Here is a 10,970-nt window from a genome sequence, read left to right on the forward strand (position 1 = left end):
TACGTATATAATACATGCATACGTACGTACATAAATAAGTATAAAAGATGTAGCCGTTTCCAAATTGATCGTTTTCATATTAGGTCACAAATCCCACCACCACACATCTTAAGGTACCTTTTGTGCAGCTAGATCTTCTTTAATGCCAGTGCTGTGGCAAAGATAGCGTTGAGTCAAAACATTGATGGCTGTCCTGCTTATTCCAGGCGTGGCATTTGAGTACAAAACGAATAGAATACCACTATAGAGCATTGCCACTGTGGCAATTGGAAGCAGTGCTATAAAACGCAAGGTGGACGGGAAGAAGTTCATCATTATTCTTCTGCCCTGAATCAGACAATCGATCGAAACAGTATAGTAGTAAGTATGCAAAGCAAAACATTTCACACGAATTCTTTATTTACATATCCTGTGAGCCAAGAAGGCTGTGTTATAGTCAAAAATTGAATGAAAACGAACGTATACATTTTTAACAGACAAGAATTACTAAAGATGTCATCATAATAATCATGGCGTAAAAGTTCCTTAATGATAAATTTCATAGCCTCTCATTTATTTTCAATACGTAAGAGTATGTAAAATTGTAAATACATAAATATTGGTAAAATGAGCTATGGTTTTATTCATAGCCCTCTAAATTCAAAAATTGACTATGTTTTATTTCAATATATTTTTTCATATGGTTTAAAAAAAAAGATTCTGTGTACTTACACTACTCTCGCTCTCTAGAGTAGAGTAGTAGAGACTATGTAAAGACTGAGAGAGACTCTTCTCTCTATTTATTAGTAGAGAGAGTCTAAATTAAAATACTACACTCTGTACAGCGACACTGTGACAGTCTGAGACAAACTGTATCAAATCACAAATGTGACAAATATTACAAATATCAATTCATTTGAGGAATTGTTATTGACTTGTTGTCGGAGCCTCAGAGTGACGGAGACGGAGGCCAGGTTCCAGTAACTTCCAGAGTCCAGACCGCCAGGCGGCCAAGAAGAGAGAGCCGCCGAGAGTCCTCTCTAGAGTAGAGTAGAGAGACCGAGAATCGTCACTCGACTCACTCTTGAGACAAGTCGAGAGTTGTTATTACATATTTTAGGTCTTTTCATGTTTGCTCTTATTTAAAAAAAAAGTACATAGTCCTATCCTCCTAAAAAAGAGTAAAACTAGATTGTCATTTATTTGTGTATGTATTTTTGTTCAATGATCTTATGTTGGTTGTAGCTTCACTCCAGTAAAGGTTTATTTTCACTTTTTCAGAGAAGGCTAAAGAAACTGTAGTACATAGCCTCCTAAAAAGGAAACATTAGGAGGCTATGTGTAGTAGTGGAAAAAAATAACTATAGGTAATACTATGGTAAGTATTGGGTACGTAGCTAACCGATATCTAAGTCTACGTCCTCTCGCTTAATTGTAGTAGTGGTTAGCTTTATTGCTCGGTAATTATAAAGCGACTGTCTCGAGACACGTAGTTTCTCAGAGACCTAGTTCCAAAGACAGACGCACTTCTATGTCTATATTTGATATATCCATCCTAAAACCACTATTCCAATTCAACTATCCAACCCAACCCATGCGGTGGTTGAGTCCAACCTAAAGTCCTCAGTCCAGTCCAGGTCCTACAGGGCAGGGCCAATCGTCCTTCGTCCATCCCAATACTACTAAAACGAGAGGGTTTTTTACGATGGGTAAACGTTTATACCATTTTAGAACTATGTATTGGGATTTCTACGGGTGTAACCGAACAGGCTATGCCGCTAAGGTGTAACACTGGTCGGTAACTACGAGTATTAAATTCAGAAGGCTATGATTTATATGTAAACAAAAACGTATATAATCTAATCATAGTTTTGCGTTAACGTTAAACGTTTACTGCATTGATGCAGAATGATTGACGTCGTATAGGGCAAAACTCTATATGTAAATAGGTGTCCAACAAAAGTGAAAAGGCAGTGACAGATTACATTTATAGAAAAAAAGCCAGAGGTGGGTAGGAGTCAGGATCTCGATATCTCTACTATGTAGACTGTTGTAGAGAGAATAGCTCTAGAGAGTAGGGAGAGGGTCATAACTCTTCAAAATTTAATAAGTGATTGTTGACTCTTGTTGCTATACGTGAATCGTCAGTTCGTGACTGACGATACCGATTCTCAGATACTCTTAGTCCTGAGACCCGAGACTCTGTCTCTGTCTCTCTGTCTCTGATAGACTGACCTGAAATTCTGACTCGTACTATCATGTGTGTATACAAGTATATACAAATATAATGGCCAATGAAATGATCAATTTCAAATGATGTAATAATAGTTTGCTCCATAGTTTACTCCACTATCACATATGGAGCATACAGTCGTACACCGGCTTTTGTTTTATATATAATACTATACGACTTTGTAACCCTAAAACGACCGAGGCACCGAGCAACGTGTATGTATTTACTATTTATTTAGCGCCGTAGCGACGGTATGTAGCAACTTGAGCAATCGGTGGCCGTTCAAAATTCAAAATGGTCTTAAAAAACCCCAGCTCCTTTCCCTAATAACTCTTTAAAAAATAAAAAGACCCACTGGAGTCCAAGACTCCGGCAATCCCAACCCCGCTCTCAAACATAGCATTCTAAATTGAGCAACATATTTCTCAGACAAGTTTAATAGACAACAGGACCCAAAGTCGCAAATAGTCCTGCACTCGCCACTCACTGATGATTCACACGATGACAGGTGCTCAAAACTCAAACCCTCGAATTGTGAGTCGGTGATCAACGATATGTATATATACGAGACGACAAAGACATGTGAAGCTCCAGGATGAAATCAACAAACATTTACGATTTTCAAAGTATTGAGAAGAATATGCTTGACAATATGATGCCTGACGAGGTCACACAGTTTGCACTTCGTGTAAAGTTCAGCGAACACCCACCGATTGAGTACGAGGCATTTTCACCCACAGTGTACGATCGTAAGAACCCAATTAGTAGGTTAAGTATATCTACCATGATCCATATTGCGCACGAGATGGATGAGTACAAGAACGGCGAGATGGAGGTGCACCCCGAAAGCGTTAACAACACTTCTTTGTACACCTGAAGAAGCTTTTAAATCAAATAGAATATATTTAGTAATTGACTGCTGGTGTTACCCAGTTAATACCCCACTATCTAAGATCAACGCAATACGAGGACAAGTACAAGAACTTCAAGAGGAGCGCACATCCATGGAACGTCCCAGAATATTACTGGAACATACGGAAGCAACCAGTCTAGAGTACGCACGACTACATACCCCCTCCTTGCGCTGGAAAAAGACACTTAATTATTAGGAACGTAGTAAATAGGCACTATTGTGCACATCAAACTTGAATTATTTCACATATAGTTTTTATTATTATTGCAGTGCTATCGAGCGATTGGTTTGACAACATTCATTGACCCGTGCTTAGGGTTCGAAGGCATACACCCAAGTATAAGATTAAATAAGAGCTTAACACAATTAATGGGAGCTGTTTATATTAATCTATTTTCTGCTTTGTGAATGCACAGTTGTTGGCGGCCGTGTGCTCGAAAATGATCGAGCTTCTATTCTTAAAATCAACCAACTACATGCGACTGATTGGCACTCTCATTATTCAGAATATCTATTAATTATTCATTAGGACTTGGTGCCCTCGATGCGCCCGACTTATTAGCCCTATCGCGTCGGATGAATGTATAGGTATGACACGGATACCGGCCGACGAAGCATGCCCTTGGAACTGGTCTCTATAAGACACTTATGATTTAGATCATCAATCAATATTGTCAGCATAAAAAACTTCGTGACATATTACGCTATGACATTGGCGACTGACGCAGTACTAATTCAGCTCAGTAGAACACAACGACATTGCAAACCCATCTTTAAAACCAGCGATGTATATACTTGATGGCGACAATATGCAATATCCCACATGGAATAATCCCATATGGTCATTATGTCGCTAATATAGTAATTGAATCCAAGGCAACCATTCATACAATCATTGAGCAGGTTGTGCACTCTGTGCGACCCATTTTACTAAGCGTGTGGGGAACAGCTGGTCTTCGTTGTATAGCGGTTCAGTATCCGGAATACCAATAAAACACACGAGAAGGTTATGACGAACATGCTTTATACACTGCGATTTAAGCTTCACTTCGCCTTTGTGGCCGCGGGTGCATCTCTGGGGGGTGGTCCAGGTCCTTTGGCAATAAGGGCCGTGTGCTGTCCTCCAGCGCTAATTTGAAGCACCTGAGTTCAAGGAGGTTGAACAGTACCGTGTTAAGAAGATAAAGTATGAAAATAAATGATTGCTTTGGCCATGTTTCCAGCTCTAAATTGCTAACATACCAGGCCGCATCTACAATCAAAGGATCACCAAAAGTCACAACCACTTGTCAATTGTATCATCCTTCAGCATCCTGAGTATATCTCATGTATATGTGCGCCAACTTTCGAATTGAGCATCATCAGAAAGCTATCTCAAATTTTAAACGAAATTTAGTTATATGTGCTCATTGTATCATATGTTTACGCAAAGAGTATCTATTCAATTTAAACCCATAATCCCAGACCTAGATTCCCAATTTGGTCCATTCCATACTGACACCACATAAATAGCGATCTCTGTTTGAGAATGAAATTAAAATACCTTTCTGTTTGTTAATTGATGGCCGTCCAAGAGTGTAGGCACCAACAGGGAATCGGTGGGTTCATCAACTTTCTCAGCATTGCCAAGCTGTGTAACGTTCCAACAAACATGATTTGTAAGTGACAAGCAATATGTGTAGGCAGCAACCAGGTTGTAACAGGATACAGTAGCAACCTCGCACACACACACGCACACACACACACACACACACATATATATATATCCCCATGTGTCACACACGCACATGCATATACATACAAACATACATACAACATACATACATACAACATACATACATACGCATACATACAACATACATACATACGCATACATACGAATCCATATGCATGCATACGCATACATATATATATATATATATACATATATACATATACACGCATACATACATATATATATACCAGCGTGTGACATGTACACATTCATATACATAGATACACATACGTGTACAAACAGACACACAGACACACACATAAATATATAGATACATCCATAGATACATCCATACATATACAGACACAGAACAGACAAAAACATAGACATAGACACACACACACATATATATATATATTCAATGATTAAGAGTTTAGCGACATATATACCGTACAGGGACGACAGATGTGGCGTGCGTCATATGCAAGTTACAACAGCTATGCTTGACCTCTGTGGTGTCCACACAGACGTATGCAGAGCTTATACCGCTGCGGGGCTGTATCCCTCCCGTGGTACGATTGTTTGCTCATAGAGCCAGTGACACGTCAGACTATGCTCCGGGACTATTCCCATGTGTGCATCGATATGCATAGGTCCCTGGGGGATGCGTTGTATGTCTCATAGTCTGGTACAGACTAGCGCATACCCGCTTTCCCAATATAACTAACCATGCAAGCACGGAATAACTTGAAAATCAATGACAGCCTTCGCAAAGCCTCGCGTAGTCCGTCTACATCGGTGCCACACACAAACTACACACCGCACAGAAACACACAACCCGTTGGCTCCCCATTTCAATTCACATCGTACGTTCACTATACCCGCTACACCAGACACCTATCCTACCTGTAAATTCTCTCCGAAGCCCCAGGCATACACATCACCGTCTGTGGTGAGTATATACGACACTTCAGTCCCACAAGAGATCTCCTTAGGCGTCACATGTGTGGGCACGTGCGTGCTTACCCACGTGTTCACTCCGTCGTCGCCCATGGAGTGACTCTCGGAGTTGTTCCCGAGCACACCATCCTCTCCCTTGCCTGGCGGGGTGAATAGGTAAAATGTAAACACAGAGGGAATTATATATATATATATATATACAAATATTTAGCGTTGCCGTAGTCTGTTCGGGTGTAGGATTGGTCGATGTTGATATCCGGATGTTTCTGGTGGCGCACTCCATGAGATCCCACATATGCGGCATAACTATACCCATACGCACACTGCCGCACACCAATACACATCAAATACACACGCGCAGTTGTTGGTACCAGTATATCATATCCTATGCATACCTGTGGCATACACAGACTTCTGGACCAGCGCAATGGAGAAGGCGTTACCCGCAGCCAGCATAGTCACAGGCAACGGGCACAGAGTAACCTCAACGGGTCTGTAGCGGTCCGTACCACCTTCCGCGTCGACGTCTTTGATTTGATCATTTCCTAGACCGGATTGGCCCTGAGTATGACACAGATACGTTAGGTACAGACGATGTGTCCACACAGATACATTAAGTACAGACGATGTGTCTACACAATATACTAGTTCGCTTTCGCTTGCCTACACCGGATGTGTGATACATAAGGTGCACAGATTGCCAGCTGGCCACGTGGTACGGAATAGATGCGCTCGTATGCGGACGATGATTGGACGCACCAGGTCAATACTATCAGGGCATGACGCAATGTTCAATATACAAGTGTGCCTTCACAGTTATATAGGCGTAGTACTACCCCACCGTGCAAGCCTGGGATCTGGTTGTCATCTATTCTTATGTGATAGGGTGTGGACTACGACTTACATAATAATGGGCTAGAATGTGCACTCATTCGACGGCTTATGCTTCGCCTTATGGAATATAGAGTAAAAATATGCAGAACATGATTTTCAAGTGACACCGTCAGAAAGACTTAACACATCCTTAAGAACAATCGCATTAAGACAATATCCATGACACGGTATTACTTCGTGTAAGCAGAACCTCGATAGCAAAAAACACGTTCATAGTCTGTATGAATGACATATATAAATATATATATATTTATTATATTACATACACATCAAAAGCATACAGATAACACACACACACACACAGAGACATAGACAGAGATATATATATATACATACATACATACATATATATATATATATGAGTACATAGCTTGCACTCACCTTGTTATTGGCTCCCCAGGCAAAGAGTTTGGTGTCTGTTTTGTCGTACGTGCTTTCAAGCTGAGCAAAACTGTGGTAAGCCCCCGCTGCAATGTTGACGACCTTATATGTAAAACCGTCCATGGTTAAATCCTTGAGACTGAATACCTGTATAGAATGACACAATATAAATAGGATGTGTTTGCGTGAGCATCCCAGTTGGTGCAATACGACACCCGTGCTACAGGTATCTGTGAATCCGTGTGACAGGATACCTGATAAAATAACACGAAAATAAATTAGGTTATGTGTGCGCGGGCTAACGTTGGAATAATACGACAGATACGCCATCCTCCCGATCTCAAAAGTGGCGCAGATGAATGGAAGAAGATATGATTATATGCACTACATCATATATATATATATATATATATATTATATGTATACATAATTTAAGGATTCCATACACATTGCATCAAATGTATTTATCCACTAACACACCTTAACCCCTTTACAGCTCTCCCTGATAAGACTGCTGAAGCGCATATCGTCCACATCTCCCAATTTGAAAGACCGGCCCAGCCTGCCTTGCTCAGGACATCCCCATGTGTACACATCCCCACTGTCAGTCAACGCTACTACGTGGTCGGCACCTGACACTATCTTGATCACATAGGGCTGTCGTAAGAGGTGTGAAATGTTAATTTAATCATCGGGGTAGTGCATGGAAAGGTGTGTTAACAGTGGAGTATCTAGTCGAACGGACTACACTATTTAAGGACAATCCCACTGGGCTGCCAGTCCAATTTACCATGTGGAGAGCACCCGGTAACTATCTCGTTCACATAGGGGTGGTTGATGATGCATAGATTGTCTTTATTCACCGGGATAGGCCCACCGAAGGGTGTGTGTGTGGAGGGTATTTAGTGTATTAAAATGGGGTATCCATTCGCACTGATCACACTAGTCATCAACAAGCTCACGCGTCTACATCCCCACTGTCAATGAGCACTACTAAGTGGTTGGTACCAGACACTATCTCAAACTACACAGACCCGTAGTGAGGCATCCTTAGCGGGGGTACTTATCGCACAAGGTCGTTAATGGAAGACTGTGGTCCACTCGTTGCTAACCATCAAGCACTTCTCTACAAATGGTCAGGTTTATTCTGTTACGGAAATACCTGCACACTTCTGGCTCGAGTGTGAGGTAAAAGGCACAACACACCAATAGCGGAGTATTTTCCGTTCGAATCAGCGATCAGAATGAGCTTATTTGATTCAACAGCGAAGGAGGGCAGAATGATAGAACACACATTCACATGACAGCTGCTTATAGACTCCATACCAGCTTGTCAGAAAGGTATACATGGCCCAAGACAGGCATTTCAAACTGTTGTACTAATTTGTACCTATATGCAGATATACATACAAAGGTAGAAAGTAGAATTAACATACTATTTTTGCATTACATATGTACAAAGGTACAGAGTACGACTTGTAGTCGTTCATACTCCACACGCATATATATATATATATATATATACGCACAGACACAGACACACAGACAGACACAGATAAAGACACAAAGACACACACACACATATTTATATATATACATAAACCCTTGTGATACCTTGGAGTCGTGCCTGCCGGGCACAAGCGTGACCTGTACGGGAAGAGGCACGGACTTCTTATCTGGGTTGTCGTATTGTAAGCCAAATTTGCCATCCTTCGCGCGGAATATTCCACTGCAGCGGACAAGTGTAAAGTATTCAAACAATAATGAAATAAAAATAAGACAATGGCAATCAGCGTGGAAGTATATAAATGTATCTAGAATGAGACTATGGTACAACAAGTGAGATGGTGTGCGTAAGTTGGATACCATCGTCCATCGCCTAGCTGGCATACAGATATGCAAAGGTGCCGTAAGGCAATGGCAAGATATAGCATATTGCACTGGATTGGGTATATACATGAGTATACAATGTTCTAAGGCGGATCTGCGTCAATAATCACACTACAGCCTTGCATGCGGATGTGCACACATGTTCAAATAAAGCACATGCATACAACATATACATAATTAATCAATACACATGTTACACACATCAATACGAATATACTGACATAGATATTATCTATGCAAGTAATAGATGGGACTAGATATATGCATACATATCAGCGGTTCCCAAGACTGTCACTGTACAGGAACGCGGCGTGATAGTCTCTACAACAAAATCCGACAACATCCTTGCACACACACACACACATATATATATACATACATACATACAAGTGCGCAACAGGAGTACACACAATATATACACACATAGATATGCTAGCGATGTATATACACACAAGCACATGTACCCAATACATACACACACACCCACACACATATATATATACACACAAATGCATATGATACATATATACATACACACAATGCCAAACCTTTACAAGCATACATACCAGTGGTACACAGAGCCGTCACTGCATAGAAAGGCCGTGTGCGAGTCACCACAAGACACCTGCACAACAGTCTTCTCCGCTAGTTCCCCTTCAACCAAAATAGGCACAGCCTCGGGTCCTTTGCGGCCCAAAGCACCCTCGTCATTCACTCCCCACGTGTATACCTACACAAATACCCCCAAAAAGGCAAGAGATGTAGGTACGGGATGTAGGTAGAGGTACGTAGGCAGACTCGCGTTCGAGAAGAGTCTTGTACTTGATCAGAACTTGTCTCCCTAGCCTGATATACGCAGCAGTACATCTGAAGTCTTCAATACACACACACGTAGTTGTAATATTCATACGGCAATGCAAACACACTCAGTTGTAATATCCATACGGACAGCTGTGTGCTGGTCATAGTATGTCACGTGAATATCAGGTCGGTAATATACAGCTCTGCACACTTCCTGTGATAACGTATAAAAACACACGCACGACCTTTAGATTCGCGTGTTTCTGTACTACATACCCGTGCCAATATAAGTCTTGGTTGGGAGGTGCCTTTGCCTGCACTCCGTTGCGACACTCCATGAGTATACGTACATTGAGTACACACATAACGAGAAATATACATCGACATATGTACAGTACCTATCTAAACGAACATATGCATAAGCACACAGCCTTCAACACTATATACATATCACACATCTGTTATCCACAAGGCATCCGTATATATAAACATATGTATAGCGTCATGGTTGAGTGCAAACTCAGACACATACAGTAACCATACACACAATCTCCAATCACTCTAGAGTCACTGTACCGTTGTGACCACCCCCGGTGCTAGCCAAATAGACCTACGAATGTTTACCAGCTCCATACTCCCACAAAAAGCTGACCTACACGACTGCTCACGACTATTCACACAATCCAGTGCATACAGCCACTAATACACATATACACAACATCGCTACGGATCACCCACTCACTTTTCCTTCCGAAGACAACGCAGCGGTGTGCATGCCGCCACACTCCACTTGTACGAAGTCTATGTCGGCCGTTGTGGGTATAATGTAGGGTTTCTTACGGCCGCCGGCATTGGTGGGATAACCCAACTGATTGTTATCACCCATACCGAAGGTCATGAGCTTGCCTGCCTCGGTTCGATTGAATGGAGAGGGTGTGTGTACCTTTCTAGTAGTGCCTGTGACAAGCAGTGGTGATTAGCGATGCGAGCGAAAGCGGATATTGGTAGCTATCAATGTAAGGCGGACTGCGTATATCCATAAGAACTTGTAAGATGAGTAAAAAAAGCGAATCACAATATATATACAAATAGTACAAATAGTACATATATATATATATATATATATATATATATATATATATAACAACACACACACTACACATATACTATACTATATAATAATAATATATGTCTCTTACATACTA

General features: G+C 41.2%; 3 protein-coding genes across 3 annotated transcripts in view; 1 reads left to right on the plus strand and 2 right to left on the minus strand.

Annotated features, from left to right (window-relative positions):
* The window catches only part of SARC_08054 (hypothetical protein), a 3,407-nt gene extending 3,018 nt beyond the window's left edge, over window positions 1–389 (minus strand). The window contains exon 1 of the mRNA XM_014297982.1: window positions 118–389. Coding sequence (XP_014153457.1) covers window positions 118–315 — 198 coding nt within the window. The 5' untranslated portion in view covers window positions 316–389. The remainder of the gene's footprint in view (window positions 1–117) is intronic.
* A 2,322-nt stretch (window positions 390–2,711) lies between these two features.
* SARC_08055 (hypothetical protein) overlaps window positions 2,712–10,970 on the minus strand; it is an 8,691-nt gene continuing 432 nt past the window's right edge. The window contains exons 2-10 of the mRNA XM_014297983.1: window positions 10,508–10,722; window positions 9,531–9,694; window positions 8,689–8,803; window positions 7,555–7,731; window positions 7,075–7,221; window positions 6,195–6,360; window positions 5,746–5,939; window positions 4,669–4,755; window positions 2,712–4,268 (exon numbers count right to left, since the gene is read on the minus strand). Of these exons, the coding sequence (XP_014153458.1) occupies window positions 4,170–4,268; window positions 4,669–4,755; window positions 5,746–5,939; window positions 6,195–6,360; window positions 7,075–7,221; window positions 7,555–7,731; window positions 8,689–8,803; window positions 9,531–9,694; window positions 10,508–10,722 (1,364 nt within the window). The 3' untranslated portion in view covers window positions 2,712–4,169. The remainder of the gene's footprint in view (window positions 4,269–4,668; window positions 4,756–5,745; window positions 5,940–6,194; window positions 6,361–7,074; window positions 7,222–7,554; window positions 7,732–8,688; window positions 8,804–9,530; window positions 9,695–10,507; window positions 10,723–10,970) is intronic.
* Window positions 2,853–3,089, plus strand: SARC_08056 (hypothetical protein; the record flags this gene model as incomplete). Its single annotated transcript, XM_014297984.1, has 1 exon — window positions 2,853–3,089. One exon carries the CDS (start codon window positions 2,853–2,855, stop codon window positions 3,087–3,089), a length of 237 nt encoding a protein of 78 aa, XP_014153459.1.

The sequence above is a fragment of the Sphaeroforma arctica genome (genome assembly GCF_001186125.1).
Source record: "Sphaeroforma arctica JP610 unplaced genomic scaffold supercont1.687, whole genome shotgun sequence".
Lineage (NCBI taxonomy): Eukaryota > Ichthyosporea > Ichthyophonida > Sphaeroforma > Sphaeroforma arctica.